At 39.3% G+C, this 23,802-nt stretch overlaps 1 protein-coding gene across 5 annotated transcripts in view; it reads left to right on the forward strand.

Moving 5' to 3' along the window:
* Bdp1 (B double prime 1, subunit of RNA polymerase III transcription initiation factor IIIB) overlaps window positions 1-23,802 on the forward strand; it is a 92,975-nt gene that overhangs the window by 4,717 nt on the left and 64,456 nt on the right. For 2 of the 5 annotated variants that reach the window (XM_028871718.2, XM_028871721.2), the window contains exons 2-10: window positions 315-594; window positions 2,660-2,769; window positions 3,701-3,760; window positions 6,728-6,859; window positions 8,798-8,931; window positions 12,138-12,232; window positions 16,167-16,221; window positions 21,913-22,053; window positions 23,227-23,508. In XM_028871718.2, the coding sequence (XP_028727551.1) occupies window positions 315-594; window positions 2,660-2,769; window positions 3,701-3,760; window positions 6,728-6,859; window positions 8,798-8,931; window positions 12,138-12,232; window positions 16,167-16,221; window positions 21,913-22,053; window positions 23,227-23,508 (1,289 nt within the window). The remainder of the gene's footprint in view (window positions 1-314; window positions 595-2,659; window positions 2,770-3,700; window positions 3,761-6,727; window positions 6,860-8,797; window positions 8,932-12,137; window positions 12,233-16,166; window positions 16,222-21,912; window positions 22,054-23,226; window positions 23,509-23,802) is intronic. The other 3 variants (XM_028871720.2, XM_028871719.2, XM_028871723.2) reach the window with 3 other exon arrangements.

The raw sequence follows: 23,802 nt of genomic DNA on the forward strand, positions 1-23,802 counted from the left end.
CAGTCGTGGTTTTCTGTTTGTTTTCTTTATGTTTAATGAGACTTTACTGTTTTAAAGCTGGCACATAAAAAAGATTCATGGGCTGGAAAGATGGCTCAGCAGTTAAGGGCACTGTCTGCTCTCCCACAGGTTCAAATCCCAGCACCTACATGGCAAAGAACAACTGTCTGTAACTCCAAGATCTGACACTCTACACAGGCTTACCTGCAGGCAAAATACCAATGCACATAAAATAAAAGTAAACAAACAAACAAACAAATAAATAAATAAAAGGAAGATTCATGATATCCTATGTTTTGTTTTTTCAATTTCAGTAGTGATGCAAAGACTGGAGATGAAAATAATGAAGAAGAGTCCAGCAAACCGTGCCCTACTGTTTCTCAGAGAAGAAAGCGAGTGTCTAGCTCTTCTGGTCCTGTTAAGCCTGCTGTCAGTGTTCCTTTACAGTGTCTTCCCTCACCTACAGTTCCTCACGATGCTCCCCAGCCAGAGCCTGCGCCAGCAAAAGAGAAACAGCCGTGTTCAGACAGATACCGAATATATAAAGCCCGGAAACTGAGAGAAATGCTGAAAGAAGAATTGAGAAAAGAGAAGGTAAGTGAGCAAATTCAAAATTGAGATGTTGCCTGCTAGATTTCTGTATTTAGGTTAGTATAACAGGCTACCTTTAGAGGAAGCAGCAGCATGTGCTGAAATTGATGGGGGAATAATACCAGATAATGACTCGTGAACTGTCGTGAGTCTTTTGTAGTACAAAGTAAACCTTGCGAATTTACTTTTTTTTTCAACTGACAGACTTTATTATTATTACTATTTATTCATTGTCTTTTTTTTTTTTTTTTTTTTTTTGTAGTGGGTAGGGGTGAGACAGGGTCTTGTTCTTTAGGTCACTGTGTGACTCACTATACCAGGCTATCCTACTCACCCAGACACCCGAATCTTGTATCATCACGTTTGTCTTGATAGTCATTTTAAAATTGTTATTATATTCATTTATATTTTTCCACTAGTTTGAGTGACAGCAAAAAAGTTTTTTTTATATGAACATGTAGATAATTATATGAAAATAGTTTCCATAAAAATGTCTTAAGTGATATGGAATATTTAATTGAATTAAAATAAGTATAATCGAGCAATGTGAACTGGTAATGTTTTAAATTGAACTATGGCAAAAACCTTATGGAGGGGCTGGAGAGATGGCTCAGAGGTTAAGAGCACTGGCTGTTCTTCCAGAGGTCCTGAGTTCAATTCCCAGCAACCACATGGTGGCTCACAACCATCCATAATGAGATCTGGTGCCCTCTTCTGGCCTGCAGGTGTACATGCAGGCAGAACATCGTATACTTAATAAATAAATCTAAAAAAAAAACACCTTACGGAACACATACAATAGAATGTGAGTCCCTTTTAATTGATGACAGTATACATGGAGCAGTAGTAAAGCTGGCTTTGGAGTTAGAAACTTAGGCGTCATCCCTTACTAGCAGTGTGATGTTGGGTGGCTTAGTCTTCTTGTATCTCTGTCTTTCCTTATCTCTAAAATATTACCAATAATGATACCAATGCCTCACTGGAGGGCTTTGAAGATTTATTCTTAAAGCATTTGAACTAATGTGTTTTAATGTTTAGAAAATAGCGTACAGCAAATATCAGCCATTTTAGCTAATTATAGAATATCTCGTTTTGGTAGTGTTGGGGATTGAACTCAGGACCTCATACATAAGAGGCAGGTGCTTTAACACTGAGCTACATTCCTAGCTCTGACAAACAGAATTTTGTACACTGAGATTTTTAATCTAGTGTCAGTTTCTTGGATTTTAAGAACTATTTTTTTTTCTTTTTTTCTTTTTTTGGTTTTTCAAGATAGGGTTTCTCTGTATCTTTGGAGCCTGTCCTAGAACTAACTCTATAGACCAGGCTGGCCTTGAACTCAGAGATCCGCCTGCCTCTACCTCCCAAGTGCTGGGATTAAAGGAGTGTGCCACCACCACCCGGCTGGATTTAAAAAAACTATTAAGGGGTGACTCATCTTTGGGAAACCCATATCTGTGCCCTCTTAGGTATATCTTAACCATCTTCAGAGTGCTTGTCTTTCTTGACTCTTGTTGTGAAGCCCAGATTAAAGTATCTTTAATTAAGATAAGGGAGTGGAGAGGAGGTTCACTGGTTAAAAGTGCTCGCTTTACAACCTTGAGTCCTGGAGTTTGGATCCCCGCAGCTCTGTAACAAGTTGGGCATCCCACACATGGCTGTAATCTCAGCTCTGAGAGGGGCCAGGATAATTGGGTGTTGCTGGCTTCCACTCGAGCCAAGATGCAAGCCTTTGCCTCAAAAGAATAAGTAGAGACTAATAGAGGGTGACACTCAGTGCCGTTTGCTGGGCTCCATGGGGCAGTGCACAGACACATACACATACACATGCCCACACATGTGTGCATGCACACAAGTCAAATTACATCATAATAAAACATCTATAATAGAATCTCTAATTCTGATTTTAAAGAAGCTACTAAAGGTATTGTGTAATACAATATTCAGGTTATAAATGATTTATTAAAATTAGTCATAATTATAATATTAAAGCACTTTAAATCAGTGGGTTGTATATTTGAGTTTAGTATGTCTGAAATTGTTCTGTTTATAAAATCTCTGTATATAGAAACAATGGAAAAACAAATTTGCTACAAATGAAAGCCAGAGGCCACTAGATCGTTCAAAAATGACTATGAGAGACTTCATATATTACTTACCAGATAACAATCCAATGACGTAAGTAAATTTATCTATGCTTTTATTTCATTGGGTGTGTAGTGATAGGGCACTTTTAGAGTACAGTTTCTTGTTTTTCAGAAGCTTGTTGGTAAGATAAATTTCTAGCAAAATGAGGAAAGACACATTTTTCTCCTCTGCTGCTTAGGTCTAAGCTGATGTTCTTCCGATGTGCGGTAATCACATCCATGGTCTATCAAGTGACTACTTTCTGGGATGAAAATGATGTCCTTCCTTTATCTCCAAGATTAAGAGGGGCTCCTTTATTGTTTTAATTATTGGGATTCTATTTCTTACACACTACGATGTGATATAAAGGAAGGTATAGTTTTTATGCCCTATTTCATTAGTAATGATGCAGTTTGAGTAACAAGTCCTTTATGAACAAGCTTCAAGTTAGCCTGAGGTAGAAGCAGAAATCTTAGAAGTCTGCTCCTTGTGGTTTTGGTGGTGTAGGGTGTGGAATTAGCATTCTTCCGTATGAACTTCTTTTGCTGTCACCCGGTCTTTGTTGGCCTTGCTGAAGGAAGGGCCAGAGACCCAAGTCTGAGTTTGACAACCAGCTGCTGGAGATGAGTCACATAGACTCCTTCATTTCCCAGGACTGAGGGTCTCTTCACTAAGGAGTTAGAGGGGAGAAACATTTCTAATCCAGGGCCCAGCAGATATTGGTAATTGATGAGTTTTTGACTGGAAAATCCTCTATTGATTTATTTATCTAGGTTGGGTGTGTGTTGAGAATCAAGTTCATTCTCGGCCTTCACTGAGCTCATTGCCTAAGTGTAGTGGAAAAGTGACTGCTGAACATTAGTAATGAAATGTTATAGTACATTGCATTAAAAAGGGAAGCTAAGGGAATTTTCTTCTTGCTGTAGATAGAATTGATAAAATATCAGTTTATTAAAAATATTTTTTTATTTGTACTTAACAGTTCTTCAGTGGAACAAGAAAAGAAAGCTGAAAAGTCCTTGGCTCCCACCCCGACAAAAGAGTGAGCATCTTATCTTGCTCTTTTTCAATCTGTTGTATTAGGGCTTTTCTGTTGTTGCTGGCCACCACGTTGGGGCCACACACAGATGCCCCACCACTGAGCTACACTCAGCCATTGGATACACTTTTAAAATGAAAGCTAATGTCCTTCCTTCCTTTCTTTTTTCTTCCTTCCTTCCTCCCTTTCTTCTTCCCTTCCTTCCTTCCTCCCTCTTTCTCTCCTTCCTTCCCTCCCTCCCTCCCTTTCTTTCTTTTTTTTTTGCATATACATATGTTTGGCATGCATGTGTGTTTGCACATGTGTCTTATTTAGGCACATGTGTTTGTCTTCCTCAGTTGCTCTTTATTTATTGAGGCAAGGTCTCTTGCTGATTTTTGCTCATCTGTCTAATCAGCTTGCTTCTGAAATCCTTGTCTATGATTTTGAGTGCTGGCTGCTAGGCCTGCCCATTTTTTACATGGGTTTTGAGGATCCAAACTCAATTCCTCACGCTTGTGGGCAAACATTTATCCACTGAACACTTCCTATCCCCAGCTCTCAAATGGAGCTTTCTGTTGTACTATAATTACATTTGGTTGGTTCCTAAAAAGGGACTCATTTAAGAATAGTTGCTCTTAGGATAGCTGAGGCTGCATAGAGAAACCCTGTCTCCAAAAAAAAGAAAGAAAAATATAGAAGCTCTAGCTGGGCATAGTAATTTATGTGTCTAATCCTTGCCCTTAATTAGCTGAGGCAGGATTATCTCGAGTTCAAGGCTAGCTTGGACTATTGATGTTCAACATTTTTTCTGGAGCGATGTGAATAAATGTCTACTTGCCCCAGATAAGCTGCTGGCGACAGACCCATAAGGATACTACCAGAGTCCAACTTGGTGAACCAGTGAGTTTTACGGGTGTTAATTATCAGGAATACAAGTGAGAGGTTACTTACAAGAGCATAAGTTATTTCAAAGACAGCTGCATCACCAGAGCCCAACCCGGCATGGGTGATGACTCATGAAAGCTGGGAACCTGGCACTCTGCACAGCATGGAGGCAGTTCAACAGGTTGGAGACACCACGGCTCAGTTGGCCTGAGTCTCCTCTAGTCAGCGTGGCTTATCTGAGAGTGTTTCTCAGTCTTCACTGCTTCTCTGCACTCGGAGGGAAGTTCAGTTTTAGGGACTTCCTGAAGCCTCTTGAGCTTATGAAGCTTTTCTCTAGGGACATCCATGTCTTAAGCTTCGCACTCACACAGAAGGTTCTGTTCTGGAGGAAATTGTCACACAACAGCTACACAGGGAGAACCTGTCTCAAAACCACACCCACATCCACCCACACCCCTCTCCCCACACCCTTTCAGAATGAAAGGTCTACAATATTTGTGTAATAAATATGTAATTGACTAATATGATTTACATTTATACTTGTATATATGTGTCTTCGTGTCCATGTGAGTGCCACAGCTTGGGAGGTCATAGGACAGCCCGAGTGTCAGTTCTCTTCTTCCAACACTTGTGTTCCATGTATTGAACGCAGGTTGTCAGGTTTGACCACAAGTTCCTTTCTTTGCCAGCTGAGCCATCTCATCTCACTGGCCTTAAATGAAAGATGTTCAAATTTTAAGACAGGGTCTCACTAGACCAGCCTTGGCTGGTCTAGAACTTGCTGTGTAGATCAGGCTGGGCCCTGAACTTACAGAAATCAGCCTCCTCTGGCTCTGAGTGCTAGGGCTAAAGACTTGCACCACTATGCCCAGCAAATGGAGTTGTTTGTTGTAGAAAAATAGTAGCTCTACGTGGCAAAAGATTCAACAGGAGCAAAGGGAATGTTGACAAACGTCTTCCCACCTTTGTTTCTTTGTGGTTTAAAAGTCTGTAGTTCCCCCTCTCCCAGGCAACATGTTACCACTTAAAAGAGCACATTTATTTTCATTACATGTGTTTAGTGTGTGTGTGTGTGCAGTGAGTATTTGTGTGTTTATATGTGGGCACATGCATGCCACCGAGAGTGTGGAGGTGAGAAGATAGTTTGTGGGAGTCTGTGTTCTGGAGATTGAACTCAGGCCATCCGACTTTGTGCAAGTACCTTATCCCACCATGCCATCTCATCAGCCCACCAGTTTTTAAATACATCATTCCAGATTTATAATTTATGTGTACTTCAATAAAATATTAAGCAGACATTGTAGTGGAATGTAAGATTTGGATTCTTTTTTTGAAAAACTAAGTTATAATTGGATAGGAGCAAGAAGTTGTGCTGGGCTTTTGCACCTCAGGCTGACTGGATACCTGAGAGCTGGACCTTTGTGAGCCCAGCAGTTGAGGGCTGAGGCTGAGTCTAGCATGGAGCCATATAGTGAGGCCCAGCCTGCCTAGGGCTTCAGAGCAAGATTCTACTTCTAGACTAAGAAATAAAACAGAACTCAAAAAAGATAAGCTAGTATAGATAGTTCAGAAAGCTAGGGAAATAGATTTTGCATATTTTTATCACAAAGCAATGAGAAATGTTTGACAAGATAGAAATATTTAGCTTAATTTAAATATCATACTATATATATTTTTTTTTTTTTTGGTTTTTCGAGACAGGGTTTCTCTGTGTAGCTTTGCGCCTTTCCTGGAACTCGCTTGGTAGTCCAGGCTGGCCTCGAACTCACAGAGATCCGCCTGCCTCTGCCTCCCGAGTGCTGGGATTAAAGGCATGCGCCACCACCGCCCGGCCATCATACTATATTTTTAATCAATGGAAACATCACATGATAGCATTACTCTGCAATTTTCATGTGTTTCTGTATGAGTTAAAGAGATAAGGGGCCTCCTTAGTGCCAAGATTACATTGTGTACCACCATGACTGGTAGGTCATTTTTTGTCAGTTAAGTTATAGGGAAAGTTTGAAGTAGCTGGAGTGTTGCTTTTTTAATAACTTGTTTTGAATCTGGACTTTTCAGGGAATACTTGTGTTTTGTTGCTAATCGACTCTTTACATTTAGTAGACAGGAGAGTCCGAGCGCTCCTGATGCTGACAGTAATGGAGAGGTGGAGGAGGAGGCGGACGACGGGCCACTGCTGGTTCCCCGAGTCAAAGTGGCAGAAGATGGCTCTATTATTTTAGATGAAGAAAGGTGAGTTAAGGAGATGGGGCGAGAGGGAGGAGGGAGGTGATGGCAGAGAACACATGTTGTGTGTCTAAGGAGAGGTTCTTTTCTGAATCTGTCAGTATAACTCTAACCCCACTGTGTGTATTTACATCATGAATATTGGAACAGAAAGGGGGACTAAATTAATTTGTAGTTTTAGCATGTTTTGCGTGGGATGTATCACTGTCCTGTTTTCTGTCACCCTGACTTGGTTTTACTCCTTCTTCCCGTGCTGTTAACCCAGGCTAGCTGCTGAGTCAGCTGTGCGCTATTATCCAATGAGGGTGGAATTCTAGGATTTACTCAGTCTTGAAGTTGGTACTTAGGTTTTATCACATTATTCACTAATTTCACTTTGTTCACTTGAGATTTTGAAACCCGGTCTCACTGTGTAGTCCTGGCTGGCCTGGAACTCACTTTGTAGACCAGGTTGGCCTCGAACTTTACAGGGGTCCACCTTTCTCTGCCTTCTGACTGCTAGGATTAAAGTTATATGTCACTACACCTCACCATAATTTCATATTTTGGTATATGGCCGTAATGGACGATCTCTTGGAATCTGAGTTATATGTGATTCTAAGCTGTCTGATGTGGGTGCTGGGAACTGAATTTGAGTCCTGGAAGAGCAGCAAGCATTTTTTTTTTTAAATACACACATACACATATTTGTTTTTTAATCATTGAGAATTTTAAATTTTGTACATGTTTTGATCATATTTCCAGATCCACTTCATTTCCTTGTGTTTTTTTTTTTTTTTTTTTAAAACCCTTCAAGACCAGTGAGTGCTACCCAAATATTCTTGGGTGTATGGTATTCCATTGGAGCATGGTCACCTTATTAGGAAATGCGTTCTTAGAGAACTCGTACCTCTCCCTTTACCAGCAGCTACCGCTTGCTATCTGGTGCACAGGTAGTGGTGGGGTTTTGTGCTCGCTCGACACTCCTCTCTGTGCTGGCATTTGTTCTAGTTCAGGCTTGCAGAGGATTTTTGCACGCTGTAACAGTCACTGTGTGTTCCTCTGTGTAGCTGCTAGCTTGCTCTGTGATGAGAAGATGTCTCCTTGTAGTCGTCCTGGCTCTTATATTCCTTCTACCCTCTTTTCATAGTGATTCTGGAGTCTTGGGAGGAGTACCTGTTACATATGGTGCATTTAGGGCTGAATATTTTGTAGTCCCTTCTATTTTCTGCACTTTGGCCTTGTGGGTCTCTGTTATCCTCATCTACTGCAAATATAAGTTTCCCAGATGAGGGCTGAGAGTTGCACTGACGTGTGGGTGTATATAATAAGTCATTAGGAACATCAAGCAATTCCTAACTGCTGATCCATCTCCAGCTCTAAAGTATATATTTTATAAGGGATTAGTTAATAAAGAGAAATGAAAGGTTTTGAAAGTTTGGTTAGTAAAAATGTATATAACATTTAAATTTGACTATAATAAATATAAATATAATATTGATAATACATTTTTATGTGTGATGGTGATTTTATATGTCATTAATAGTTAATGTGATACTAGCCCAGGAGACAGTAGAAACCGATAGAATAAAACAGTTGTGATGGCACATACCCACAATCTTAGCATGTGGGAAGATGTAGATGTAGATGAATAGGAAACCTGTACTACATAAAGCCTGGTCTAAAAAACCAGACAGACAGACAGAAAAGCAAAAATGGCAATAGGTAGACCAAAGTTATTTTAAAAATGCTATAATGAAAACAGGTTGGCATTTATTTCTGCCTCTTAGGAATAACGTTTGGAAAATACATATTTTGAATTTAAATATCATTTTTCAAATATATCTAATATTTTTGGTATTACTGCTATGGTAAATTTTAGAATACGGCTAGTTAAATCTCATCTACTGTTGTTTTTCATAGTTGTTTTTAGTGTGATTCTATTTGAAAATGTCTTTCTTTCAGTTTAACTGTAGAAGTTTTGAGAACAAAAGGCCCCTGTGTTGTTGAGGAAAATGATCCAATATTTGAGCGAGGCTCAACAACTACATATTCCAGCTTCAGGAAAAACTATTACTCAAAACCATGGTCAAATAAAGGTAACTCATTCTCACTAAAAGTTGTATGCTGTTTTTTTGAAATGAACTATAAGTTTTCTATTAAATCAGACTTCTTGTAAAGAAGATGTGAACTGTCATGTTGTCTTGTGTCCACGTAATTTTATTGGTGCCCCTTTCCTCCTCCCTCCTTCCTCTACCATATCTTCACTTTACCCTAGAAATCATTTTAAGAATTAGCATTTTGATCATTTTGCCTGGATTCTTCATCTTTTTCAAATTGTACAAAGAAACAACCTTTAGGTGAATAATGTTCTGTGTAAGCACCATACACTAGCCCTTTGTGCCAGTGGAGCATTCTGTTTCCCGTATTTCTAATCAGCGTAATGTTCTCCTTGAAAACATCGAATAATAACGTTTCTGTAGGCATTCCCCAACAGTGAAGGTGTATAGCTAGAAGGCAAGCATTGAGGAGGCTTAGGCAGGAGGATCACAAGTCTGAGGCCTGTCTGGCCTACATAAAGAATCTTATCTCTCTAGGAGGTGGTGGCTCCCACCTTGAATCCCAGCACTCGGGAGGCAGAGGCAGGTGGATCTCTGAGTTTGAGGCCAGCCTGGACTACACAGAGAAATTGTCTCCATTCCTCCCCCACCCTAATAAATAGAATCTTAATAAAAAAGGATCTTACCTAAAATAAACAATTTCATATTTCATGGTGGTACTTAACTGCTTTTTATTTAAAAATAGTTTGTGAAAACCTTTTTAAGCATGGCAGGATATAGGGCAAAAGAAATACTGTGTGCTGTTCTTCTCTGACTATTACCATTTCTGTTTCTTCTGAGATAAGTTCTGTCAGGCTTGTCACATCCCCTCACTTCCCTCCTCCTTTCCTCAGCATGTTAGAAACCACCACAACCCCCAGGTCCAGTGAACATTTCTCTAAGTGCTTTTTGTTTTTTTCTTTTCCTCTTTTTGCCAGTCACTAGGTATTTTATTTCCTACAGGTGGCCAAACACAAAAGCCCCATCAATTTATATTTTTACCAATTGCTTATAAAAAGTATTATTTTCCCACAGCTTTGCCAATAATAATTTTGTAAGTTTTATTAGCTTATGGAAATATAATATTCTAAATTACTTCTTTATCTTAATATACATTTGCTTGATAGTAATAAGATTTAGCATCTACTATGTGCAGTTTTTTATTATTATTTTTATTAACTTAAAACAATTTTTAAATTTATTCTGTTTTTTTTTTTTTTTTTTTTAAAGATTTGTTTATTTATTATGCATACAGTGCTCTGCCTGCATGTATCCCTGCACTCCAGAAGAGGGCACCAGATCTCATTATGGATAGTTGTGAGCCACCATGTAGTTGCTGGGAATTGAACTCAGGACCTCTGGAAGAGCAGCCAGTGCTCTTAACCTCTGAGCCATCTCTCCAGCCCCCAGTTTTTAAATTTAAATATATTTTGATCATATTCTTTCCTTCCCCAAAGTTCATCTAGATCTTCTCCTTCTCCCTATTCACCCAACTTTTAAGTTCTTTCTCAAAAAATAAATGAAAAGTCCAGTACAACAGCAAAACAGCCAAAGCCTAGAAAGCAAAATACAACATCACCCAAAAAGGAAAAAAAAAAAACAACAAAAAAAACCCTGCCAAACTGTAACCAATAAAAGTGCACATGTGCACTCACGCGAGTGTGCGCGCGCACACAAACACACACACACACACACACACACACACACAGACACACACACACCTGTGGAATTTGTTATTTGTTGGTCAGCTACTGAATATGAGATCTGCCTTGGAGTGGTTGATAAACCAGTGTCATTCCATTGAGAAAACTGATTTTCCCTCTCCCAGCAGATATAAATGACAATTCTGTTGATAACCTTTACCCTACTGGCTAGGTTTGCATTCATTCATTTTTTAAAAATGTAACAAAATATAATAAGGTCAAACAAAAACTGTCACGTCAGAGTTGGAGAAGACAGACAAACAGTCAGGAATCCTATAAGAACACGAAACTAGAAGCCATAATATGTCGAGGACCCAGTGAACACCGTGCGAACCCTGTGTGTGGTGCTTCAGTGTCTGGGTGTTCAGATGAGCTTTGCTCCTCTTGATTTAGGGGCCTTGTTTTCTTGGTGTCCTCCATCCCCTTTGTCTCTTACCCTCTTTCTGTCTGTCTCCTCTTCCATGGATTCTCTTGAGCTCTGAGGGGAGGGCTTTGGTGGAGACATCCCGTTTAGGACTGAGTGTTCCAAGGTCTCTCACTCTGAGTAATGTCTGGCTGTGGGTCTCATCTGTTCTCATCTGTTGCAGGAGGAAGCTTCTCTGATAATGGCTGAGCAAAGAAATGATTTATGAGTATAGCATAATATTATTAGGAGTCATTTTATCACTACAATTTTTTTTTCCTTTTAGACCAGAATTACTTGATTTTGCCCTAGGTCAATGGGCTAACTAGTCTCAGGTTCTTGGTCACTCAAGCAGTGTTGGATATGGATTCCATCTCATGGAGTGGGACTTAAGTCAGATCAGTTATTGGTTGGTTACTCCCTTCAAATGCTTTTCAGTGTGCTGCTGGTATCTGTGGAAGTTGTCCCAGGGCTGGTCCTTCATTTCTGTCTAGCAACAGCATGGTTCAATAAACTCTATTTTCAGAGACCCCTTTATCTCAAGTTTGGTTTATTACCTGGTTGGGTGGCCCTCTCTGTGTCCCAGCAGGTCCATGTGATGATCAAGCTTTTAGGGACGCTTTGGCGTGGGGGTGTGATCATTTTAGTTGTCTCCTGGGCCACCTACTTCACCTCCATAGTTGTCCCTGTTGGGTACAGAGCAAGAATCCTGACTTGGTAAGTACAGAGCAAGTTAGAAGGTTTACATGGGGCAGGGCACGACCAGGAAATCTGGTCTTGTCAGATGGGTTTCACAAACTGTGGCTTATATCCCACCAGGCTTGAGGTAGAATCCAGGCCTAGAATCTTGCACCACACACATGAGTTCTGGAACTCAGCAGTCCTTGTTCCCTTAGCCTCCTGCGTTCTGGGATTATGGAATGTACCACTACACTTACCTATGGAGATTTTTTTTTCTTTAAATGTATTAGGGTGTTTAGAATTCTTTGAATTTCTTTTCAATAAAATTAAATGTTGTATAACTTATTTTTAACTAATATACTTAGGTTATTTTGTCTGAACAGAAAATTAATTTTCAGTTAATCTTTTATTTTTTACAGAAACAGATATGTTTTTTTTAGCCATCAGCATGGTAGGAACTGACTTTTCTATGATTGGACAACTTTTTCCTCACAGAGCAAGGATAGAAATTAAGGTAAAGTATACCTATAACATTTATTGGTTAGATAGGGCCAAAAAATTACTAAGGCTTTTTTCTTTTAACTTAATTTATAGTCATTTGTTCTCTATTATGGTGTGTGTGTGTGTGTGTAAAACCGATTCTTGTAAGATTTCTCATTTTAATATAATTATATCTCCTGAGCTTTTACATGACTTTTAAAATATATTTGAAGACTACTGATAAAGATACTGAAATTAAGAGTTAGTTAATGAGGCCAGGTGGTGATGGCGCACACCTTTAATTCCAGCACTCAGGAGGCAGAGGCAGGCGAATCTCTGAGTTTGAGGCCAGCCTAGTCTACAGAGCAAGTTCCAGGACAGCCAGGACTGTTTCACATAGAAACCCTGTCTTGTTTGGGAAGTTAATGAAAAGAGAAAGTAGATGTAGGTTTATGATTATAAAGTACCTTTTAGATTTACCTTTTAGATTTTCTAGAATGATATGAAAAGTGCTTGGGAGGAAGAGGTAGGGATCTCTTAGAGCTTGAGGCCATCCTGGTCTACAAATTGAGTTCTAGGACAGCCAGGGCTACACACACAGGGAAACCCTATCTTGAAAAACCAAAATTAAAGAAAAAAGTGTTGTGTATAACTGAACTGTCTATTGCTGTCTTAGTACCCCTTCTCTTTGTGAGTGACCACTAACATTTCGAGCAGCAGAAGTGCTGTCAGGTAGAGGTGTATTGAACCGGAGAGCTTTGTGGTTTTTGCTGAGAAATTGGCTATAGGTTTCCTGGGTTGGAATGTATCTAGGTTCCGTCATACTGTGTTGTCAAAGTGCATTCCCAGTTATAATGAGACATTTGCCCAACCATGTATCTTTCTTTTAATTCCCCATCTTCTCATGTGTGCTACATTGTGAAAGTAACCGATCAAAAAGATAAAAATTTGTGTGTCCTTAAAGTAGACTAGATTTGATTGCCTGGGAGCATTATGTAATGGGCATCCTCTAGTATAATGCCATAGCCTCAGGCATTTCTTCAAGAGGTGAGGTTCCTGCTTGTATGTATGTATGCATTTGTTTGTTTGTTTGTTTGAGATAGTTTCTCTGTAGCTTTGACTGTCTTTGAACTCACTCTGTAGACCAGGCTATCTTCAAACTCAGAGATTCACCTGCCTCTGAGTGCTGGGATTAAAGGCGTGTCCCACCAGGCCTAGCTCCTGCTTATATATTATTTATATTCTAGTGTTGATGTTGGTTAGAAAGAAAACAACATTAAAGTTCTGTGAAGACTAAAATTTGATTAGAGGTAGAATTTTCTGATAATGTGATTAATTAATAATGTTTGTCACTGAATTATTTCTTTTGGAAAACATTTAGGTTCCTTAAAAGGTTAGTGTAGTTCCAGTAAGTCTTTGAGTAGTGTGAAGAGTGAGAATGCACTATTTCTAAGATTAGTGAAGTATATCTTGCTGATTTCTGGATGCTGAACTAACCTTACAATTCATGGGATCAATTCCATGTGGTTTTACTATATTCCATTAATGTATTGCAGAAGTGTGCTACATTTTCTTCTTTTTTTAATTTTTAAAATTACTTTTATTTTATTTTATGTGTATGAGTGTTTTGTCTGCATGTACATCTGTGAACCACACATATGCCTGGTGCCCATGGAAACCAGAAGAGGGCATCAAATCACTTAGGACTGGACTTATAGACAGTTATGAGCTACTATGTGGGTGGTGGAAATTGAACCCAGGTCCTCTGGAAGAGCAGCCAGTATTCTTGACCCCTGAGCCATCTCTTCAGTCTCCTTATTACATGTTTTTTGAGAATTTTTATAACTTCATTCATGGGAGATATCGGCTTGCATCTTCCTTCCTTCCTTCCTTCCTTCCTTCCTTCCTTCCTTCCTTCCTTCCTTCCTTCCTTCCTTCCTTCCTTCCTCCCTCCCTCCCTCCCTCCCTCCCTCCCTCCCTTCCTCCCTTCCTTCCTTTTGTGTGTATGTATGAAACTGTTTAGATCTTAAGTTAAAATGTTTTTGCTGGGTGGTGGTGGCATTCATTATTAATCCCAGCACTTGGGAGGCAGAGGCAGGCGGATCTCTATGAGTTTAGGCTAGCCTGGTCTACAGAGCGAATTCTAGGACAGCCAGGAATGCACAGAGAAGCCCTGTCTTGAAAAACCATAAATAAATAGATAAATAAATAAATATAATGGAAAACTTTCTTGTGTCAGTTTTGATGCTAAGCTGTGGAGTTCCTATCTACAAAATTTTCTTACTTTTCTATTACCATTTAAACTTTCATAGGTTCTGTAGTGATAACCCTTTGATTTGTTTTCTTTTTCCTTCCATCACTCGTCTGTCTTCTGTAAATTTGTTTTGGTTTATATTTTGAGACAGGCTTTCATTTTGTAACCCAGGCTGACTTCCAGTTGTGATCCTCCTCGCTTAATCTCCTGATTCATCTTTCTCTAAGGCTTTATTAACTTTAAAAAATCTTTGTAATGAGCCAGACGTGGTGATGCGTGCCTATAATTCTAGCACTCAAGAGGTGGCAAGAGAATCAGGAGTTGAAGACCAGCCTTGGGTGCACGAGATCCTGCCTTAAACGACCACACGTAAACAAACAACTCACTGAACAGATCTGGGGCAGTGTCTTAGAGGGGAAAGTCCTTGCCTTGTGAGCTGAAGGCCTGGGTTTGATTTCTGAGCGCCCATGTAACATGGAAAATACATGGCAGTGCATGCCTGTAGCCCCAAAACTCAAGAGGTAGACAGGAAGAATTTAAGCTTATCTTTTAGTTGAATAGTGAGCATGAGGCCACAATGGTGTACATTCGTCCTTGTCTTAAAAAAAAATATATATCTTATATAGTATACACTGTGTATAGATATATCAGGAACCATATATAAATGAGATAAACTTGGGTTTAAATTTTTGCTTAGTTGTTTCTGTATAGACTCCCTCTATTACACTTAAAAACACTTTGGAATAATAATAATGCAAGAGGTTTAACCTTAGGAGTATTTTAGATTCGATAAAATAGTGTTAGCTTAATTGACTATATATTTAACTGTTTGGTGTGATAGTCAAAATTTTTTGTTTGTTTGTTTTTGTTTTTTCTGACTTTTCAAGACAGGATTTCTCTATGTAGCCCTGGCTATCCTGGAACGAACTCTGTAGTCCAGGCTTACCTGTATGTAACATAGAGATTTGCCTGCCTGCCTCTGCCTCCTGAGTGTTGGGAATAAAGTCATGCATCACCATTGCCTGGCTTAGTCAGCTATTTTTTTTTTTTTATTAAAAATCTATTTATCGTGTGTGTTATCTGTGTTTGTGCATGTGTGTGTATGTGTCTGTGTATCTGTATAGGCCCACTCATACCCAGTAGTATATGCAAGTAATAAGGTCACTCAGTGGGAATTGGTTCTCTCCTTGCCCTTTTCTATCAGTTCTGGATGTTGAACTGAAGGTGTCGAGTTTGGCCCATGACAACTTTCTGTGTGGTGTAAATCTAGCTTTTATTGTGCATTTCTGCTGTTGATGATAAAGATCAGATCAGGAGAATCTGTGTGAATCTTTCATTCTCATAAAAAAGTTTATAAATTATATTTATTGGAGAGTGTGTATGTATGTGTGTGTGTATGTGTATGCGTGCGCGTGCATCATGTGTACGGTACCCAAGGAGGCGAGAATTGGAGTTACAGCCTCCATGTGGCTACTAGATAATGAACCCAAGTCTTTGTAAGAGCAGCCAATGCTCTTTCCCATTGAGCCGTCTTTCTAGCCCTCAACCTTCATTTTTAAGAAACTAAAGCTTTAAGTAACTTAGCCTGTTGGCAAAAGTATATCATTTAATACAGAATGGTATGCTTTATAGAATTGCATATTAATGCTCTCTAATTAGAAATAATCCTTGTTTAATGGCAGAACATTACTATAGATCTTTTTGTTGTTAACAGAATAAATTTAAACGTGAAGAAAAAACAAATGGATGGAGAATAGACAAAGCATTCCGTAAGTACTAAAGCATTTCTTCACAAAGTATTATTTGTAGAGGTTGAAAAATGATCAGCCCTTTGTCTTTGGCTCTAGTGTTTTAGAATTGTCCTTAGATTGGCATAAGAAAAAGAATGAAAGCTTCTTCCCCTTTTGGTTTTGTAAGATTAAGGCCTTGCTATCTATTCCAGGCTAGTCTGTAACTTTCGATCCTTTGCCTAGGATTCCAAGTGCTAGTGTTACAGGTATGAACCACTGTGCCAGAGTTGTTCTTTTTTTTTTTTTGGTTTGGTTGGTTGGTTTTTTCTTTTTCTTTTTGAGACAGGGTTTCTTTGTATAGCTCTGGCTGTCCTGGAACTTACTATGTAGACCATGCTGGCCTTGAACTCACAGAGATCCATCTGCCTTCCATGTGCTGGGGTTAAAGGCGTGTATCGTCCTTCTGGCGTGTGTCTGAGTTTTTTTATTTAGCAGTGTGAGTTTGGTAATTGGTACAAATCTGTAATCAAAGAATTAGACAAAATATCCAGAAGCAGGTAAGCAGAGTTTTGTTTTGTTTTCCAAGACAGGGTTTCTGTGTATAGCTCTGGCTGTCCTGGAATTCAACTTTGTAGACCACGCTGGCTTTGAACTTGCAGAGATTTTTCTGCCTCTGCCTCTTGAGTACTGAAATTAAAGGGGTGTGCCACCATTGCCTGGCGGTAAGCAGAGTTTTAAGTCCATGAATGTATGCAGTAACTAATAATGAAAAGTGGCTTTTTCAATGTTTTATTTTGTATCAATGCATGTATGGATGTGCATCAGCATGTGTATCACAGTACAACTTACAAAAGTTGGTCTTCTCCTTCCATCATGTGGTTCTGTGCTAAATTGAGGGTGTCGGGCTTTGTGGTCAGTGCTTGGTCGTAATTGCCATCTGTTCCTGAGTGCATTGTCATTGGGAAGGAGCTGTGTCTAGGAGCTAGTTCATGGAAGTAGATTGTGACCGCTGGTCCGTTTGTTGTCAGCCAGTCATTGAGTCAACAGCACTGATTACCTGCTGTGTTTTGGGTGCTCTTCAAGCTGTGTTGGCAAACAAGGCAGGGGAGAAATCCGCTTGGAGAGGCCTGAGTTTAAATGGGTGGGGGATATTGATAAGCAAATTCCAGGTAGAGACTGAGTTCTTTGAAGGAAGAAAAAGGAATTGGGTCCTAATGCTTATTGATCCTTAGTGAAGTTCTTTATGTATGGGCAACATTTAAATTCAGATCCGATTTAAAAGAGCACTAGGAACCATCTAGCTTCTGATACCTTCATTAAAATTACTATTTTTTTCCTTTAGTAAGTACAGAAAGACTACAAGATATCTATAAATAAAAACAAATTTATGTTTAAAATAGTTTTTCTTAAATGTTTTGGAAGGTACACACTTTTTATGAAGAAATAATTATCAGCATTTTATAATTAATGTCAGTGTTCATTTAGCCATGAAATTAGCTGTAGTGTTAAATTTAATTACTTATAAGTAAAATAATTTCTTTTTGAGACAAGGCCCCACTGTTTAGTCCTGGCTATCCTGAAAACTCTACATAGACCAGGCTGGACTCAAACCCAAAGAGATCCACCTGCTTCTGTCCCTCAAGTGCTGGAATTAAATATGTACACCACCTTGCCTGTCTAAATGTTTTTTTAAGAATTGCTTTTTTTAATTTTGTGTGTATATGTTGAGTGCCCGCATCTATGTGCCATGTGAGTGCCTGGTGTCCACAGAGGACAGAAGAGGGTATTGGATCCCTTGGATCTGAAGTTAGCAGGTGGTTGTGAGCTGCCATGTGATTTTGGGAACTCAACCCATCCCTCTCCAAGGGCAGCAAGTACTCTTAACTTCAGCTCCAAAGCTGAAGCCCAGATTGCCCTGAACTCAGTTTGTAGGCTAGGCTGACTGACTGTTAACAGAGATTCATCTGCTTCTGCCTCCCGAATTCTGAGATCGAAGGTGTGCACCACCATATCCAGCTCAAAATAAAATTTCTTAATGAAAGTTAGCCATAGGGCTGGTTTTAGGGGAAAACGACTCATGTGTGATTTAGAATATCCACTGTGTAGTGTGTGAATTTATTTTATGAGTAGACACCTTGGTAGATGAGTGGGTCTGATGCGGAGTGTTCTGTCTTTAGTTGAAAGTATTTCCAGGAGTGGCTCCTGAAAGATCTGGAGTATTGTGAATAGAGAACTTCTTCATTTAAAAAATGGAGAGACTTTCCACTGGGCTTAATAGATTATCAGAAAATAATTTATAGATTTCATAGTTTTGTTTTTCTTTCTGATTTTGAGCCTTTGTAGCAGGAAATTAAAGAATTAAAGACTTCTGTGGGATTTTTAAAGTTTTATTTTATGTGTATGAATGTATGCATTCATGTATGTTCACCACACATGTGTATAGTGTCTTTGGAGGTCAGAAGAGAGCATCCTATCATTTTGAACTGGAGTTATGAATTGTTGTGGTTCACCGTGTAGGTGCTGGGCTGAGAATTGAAGAACCTGCATCCTCTGCAAGAGCAATAAGTGCCCTAACCCCTGAGTCATCTCTCCAGCTCCCTTTATAGATTTGTTTTTTGCTTTTGTCTGGACAGGGTCTTATATTGTAAGTCCTCTAGAACCACCTAAAGATTTGTTCTGGATTCCTTAGATGCTAGTTAATTGTTGTGGAGAATCAGAACAGATTAGTATTTTAGTATGTATCTCCTTTTCTGAGGCATTTTTGTGATATTTCTGTACATTCACCAGAGTTTAGATGTAAAGTTTAAGGAAGCATTCTTTTGTAGATTTATTCCTTGTTTTGGTTTTTTTCCCTGACTGCTCTCTTGCTCTATTATACAGTTGACAGTGGCAGTATTTCTGATTTTATTAGACTGGTTTATGTTTACTTCCCATTTTAGTGATCCTAAGAAGAATACATTGAAGTGGACGTAATGAAAAGAGGGCATGTTGGAATCATAGGCATTTGGAGGAGGTCTTAGTTATTTCCATTTGTGTTTTGGGGGCTGAAAATTGACCCCAGGTTCTTATGCCAGCTAATGCATGTGCTTTACCACTGAATTACCTCCTGGGCCTGGCTTTGCCACCTAAAATAATTGATACAATAGTTCAAAGTATAATTTGAATTTAACAAAGAATATATCCTAATAACCAACACCCTAAGTTATGCATGGAATATTTTCATCAACTCAGAAGACCCTTTGTTTGCCTTCCAGTCAAGCTGTGCTTTGGTAGTTCAAGGGCACTGCTGTTTCCATTTGAGTTACCATGGACTAGTATAGCATGTTTAATCACCTAATTGAATCATACAACGTGATGCTTGGTGTCTGATTTCTTTTACTTTTGAGATTCGCCCATTTTATTGCTTGTATAAATAGTTTTATCCTTTTAATAGGTTGGTGCAAAAGTAATTTTGGTTTTTACATTGTTGAAATTACCATTTTATATTGATTACATTATTAAATATGGTTATTATGCATCATATTAATGCATATTTCTCACTTTATGATCTTGTACTACTGACTTATTACCTATTTATAATATTATATATTTACTATGAAATCACATTAGACAAAAAGCAAAATCAAGGTAGTCTTTTAAACTGTTTTAAACATTTTATTTTTGTATGCCTGAATGCATGTCTGTGCAGCCCATGGGTGTGGTGCCTACAGAGGACGGAAGTGAGTGTTGAATTCTCTGGAACTAGAGTTACACATGGTTGTGAACGACCCTGTGGGTGCTGGGAACTGAACCCTGGAAGAGCAGTGTCTCAGTTAGGGTTGCTATTGCTGTGATGAAATACCATGACCAACTTACTTTGGGGAGGAAAGGGTTTATTTGGCTTATGCTTCCAAATCACTGTTCATCATGGAAGGAAGTCAGAACAGGAACTCAAACAGGGCAGCAATCTGGAGGCACGAGCTAATGCAGAGGGCATGGAGGGATGCTGCTTACTGGCTTGTTCTTCATGGCTTGCTCAGCCTGCTTTCTTTCTTTTTTTAAATGAAGTAAGCTTTATTTATTTATTATGTATATAATGTTATGCTTGCATGTATGCCTGCATGCCAGAAGAGGGCACCAGATCTCATTACAGATGGTTATGAGCCACCATGTGGCTGCTGGGAATTGAACTCAGGACCTCTGGAAGAACAGCCAGTGCTCTTAACCTCTGAGCCATCTTTCCAGCCCCCTGCTTTCTTATAGAATGCAGGACCACCATGGGCTGGGTCCTCCCACATCAATCACTAATTAAGAACATAGACTTGCCTATAGCCTGATAGCCTTACAGAGGCATTTTCTTAGTTTGAGTCTTCCTCCTTCTGGATGACTTTACCTTATGTCAAGTTGATGTAAAACTAGTCTGCACAAGCAGCCAGTGCTCTTAACTGCTGAGCCAGCTCTCTTGCCCTTCAAGTGTTTTCTTACTTGACTTCAAAATGAGTCATTTATGTGACGAAATTTGCAACAATAGCAATGCATTTGGCCCAGGAACTGTTAAGAAATATACTGTTACAATAATGGTTCAGTAAGGTTGGCAAAGAAGAGGAGAACCTTGAAGGTGAGGAATGTAGCAAACTGGGCAATTGGTGAATCTGCCCCAGAACTCAGTGTGGACCATTCAGTGGTTATTTTGCATTTGAAGCACATTGGAAACATGAAAAAGCTCGATTAAAAAGTCATCACTTTGAACTGTCGTCCTGATTTCACACACAGCGTTGTACCACTTCTTTATTGGGTTGTGACATGCAGTGACAAGTGGATTGCATTGTGCAATAAAGCAATGCCTAGCAGTGCCTGGACTGAGAAGAGGCTTCAAAGCTTGTTATTATAGCTGAGAAATAGGTCCATCAGGTCCATGAGCTGTGCCCCCAGCATTGGTCAGCAGACAGGGCCTGGTTCTCCACAAAGCCCAGCCTCCTACCACAACCACTACTGCAGAAGCTGAAACTTGAACAAATTAGGCTCCACAGTTGTTGCTCACTTTAAACCCTGGCTGATCTGGATCTTACTACATAGACCAGGCTGGCCTTGAACTCACAGATAAGCTTGCCTTTGGAATCAACGGTGTGTGCCACCACACCTGGCTTAGGCCACCAAGTTTTGCTTTATCTGCTGTCTTCACCTGACCCCTTGCCATTGACTGTCACTTCTCCAAGCATCTCAGTAGTTTTTTACAGGGCAGATGTTTTATACCAGAAAGAAGCAGAAAGCGCTTTCCAAGATTTCACTGAATCTCAAGCATGGATTTTACATTACAGGGACTAAGACAGAACAAAACAATTGGCAAAGATGGGTTGACTGGAATGGTTTCATTTTGATTAAGAAAGATGTATTTGAACCTATTTAAACCTATTTATAGTGACATAAAACTCATGGTCTAAAACAGCAGTTCCTTTTGTAACACCTAATGTTTTCATTTAACTTATTTTTTAATGCTGGGCTTTAACCCTATGTTAAAATGTGTGTGTATGCTATAATTGCTGGACACATTTAGCCCTTACTTGTTAAAGTACCTTTTTGTTTTGTTACTGGAAGGGTCTATATATTTACTTATCCACGCTCTGTCTAATAAATAAGTCCATTTGCTTTGGATGTTATTCTACTTTGAAAACTAGAGAGCTCTTCTTTAAAAAAATAAAACAACAACAACAAAAAAACAAACCTAAATTTTTTTCCCTTTTCTTTAAACAGAGGAAAAACGCCCTTTTGACTTCGATTTTTTTGCTCATTTGCTTCAGAAAGTTCTTGCTGAAGAAGAAAAAAGGAAACAAAAATCTACTAAATGTCAGAATTTAAAGGAAAAGGCCTCCAAGCCACGGAAAAATGTAAAAGGTATTGATTGTTCAGTTTCATCTAGTGGTGAGTTGACAGGATTGTCTCTTAGGAATTGAGAGTTCAGATGGTATTCAGGTAGTTGACATCATCAGAGTGTGCAGTTGGAGGGAATTATTATTATTGCTATAATGCTTACATGTACGTGTGTGTGTGTGTGTGTGTGTGTGTGTGTGTGTGTGTGTGTGTGTGTGAGAGAGAGAGAGAGAGAGAGAGAGAGAGAGAGAGAGAGAGAGAGAGAGAGAGAGAGAGAGGCCTGATACAGGTTAGAGCGATGGCTCAGATGTCAAGAATGCTTTGTTGCTCTTGAATTGGATTGGCCTTTGGTTTCCAGCACCTGTGCTGGTATGGCTGCAGCTCTGGTATTTGATGCCATCTTGTAGCCTCTCCAGACACCGATATACTGTGCTTGCACACACACATATATTTCAAAGGAAAAAACAGTGTTTCAGTCTGAGGATGTTAGTTTAGTACTTGCCAGGAATGCAGAGGACTGCCTGGATTTGATCCCCAGCACACAAAATGATAAGAAAGACGTGTAGTTCAGGCAGGAGGATCAGAAATTCATGCCTGGTTTCAGTTATATGGTTTGAAGCAACCTGGGATGCATCAGACCTTGTCTCAGAAAGTCAACCAAACACCCTAAAATGATACAAAAGGTACAATTCTAGAACTCTTTGTCCTACCTGACTTTCAAAGCAAATTCTTGAGAATTCCTAGGAATAACATAATTTTTTTTAATGAAAATATAAACTCATAAATATGCAAATATTTCTGCCACTTTAAGTTTTATATAACAATATACTTTGAATTCCATCACATTACTACATATAAACTTACTTTATTATTGTTAATTGCCACGTGTGTATCCTTTTTTTGGCGGGGGCGGGGGCGGGGGGGGGGGGGCGGGGGGAGACGGGGGACAGGGACACAGTATTGGGAGTTGAACCCATGGCCGTGTATGCTAAGAAGGATGTGCTTTACCACTGAGCCTGGACCGGCATGATTTTTATAGTGTAAATATTATAACTGATTTCTTCTTTCCCTCTTTTAGTCTATCTTCAGTTTTTGCACAAAAATAACACGACAGAATATACTTTATTTATCATCTTCCCTTTCAATAAGTTTTCTGTAAGTAGTTCATGTATTTATAACAATTTCTCTTGTTTTTAGCAAAAAATGTAACCAGTGAAGAAGTGAATGATGATCCAGACGAGTCTGTAAATAGTAACATTTCAGACCCAGAAAGATCTCAAAAGGATGCTCAGACAGTCGCTGAAGAGGAATCACCGACTCCGTCAGGACCAGATTTAGAACAAGCTATGTTAGAGCAAGACCAAAATCAAGAGAAAAAGAGGAGGAAGAACCAAGTTGAAGCTGATAAACAGGAAGCAACAAATCTTGCAGGAAGTGTCCTTGTTCAGTCGAGCCCTCCTGAAGCAGAAATACATAAGAGTAAGTTTTGTTTTGTTTTAATTTATTTGTTATATATACAGAAGAGGGCGCCAGATCTCATTACAGATGGTTGTGAGCCACCATGTGGGTGCTGGGAATTGAACTCAGGACCTCTGGAAGAGCAGTTGGTGTTCTTAACCTCTGAGCCATGTCTCCTGCCCCCAAGAGTAAGTCTTAAACACATCCTAGGAACCTCTGTTTTACTAGAAAAGACATGTACAGTAATGTGTATGGCAGATACTATTGTTGTGAATAATAGCAATTACTAATGCTTGATAACTGGTTGTGTACTCA

The sequence above is a fragment of the Peromyscus leucopus genome, chromosome 11 (genome assembly GCF_004664715.2).
Source record: "Peromyscus leucopus breed LL Stock chromosome 11, UCI_PerLeu_2.1, whole genome shotgun sequence".
In the NCBI taxonomy this organism is placed as follows: domain Eukaryota; kingdom Metazoa; phylum Chordata; class Mammalia; order Rodentia; family Cricetidae; genus Peromyscus; species Peromyscus leucopus.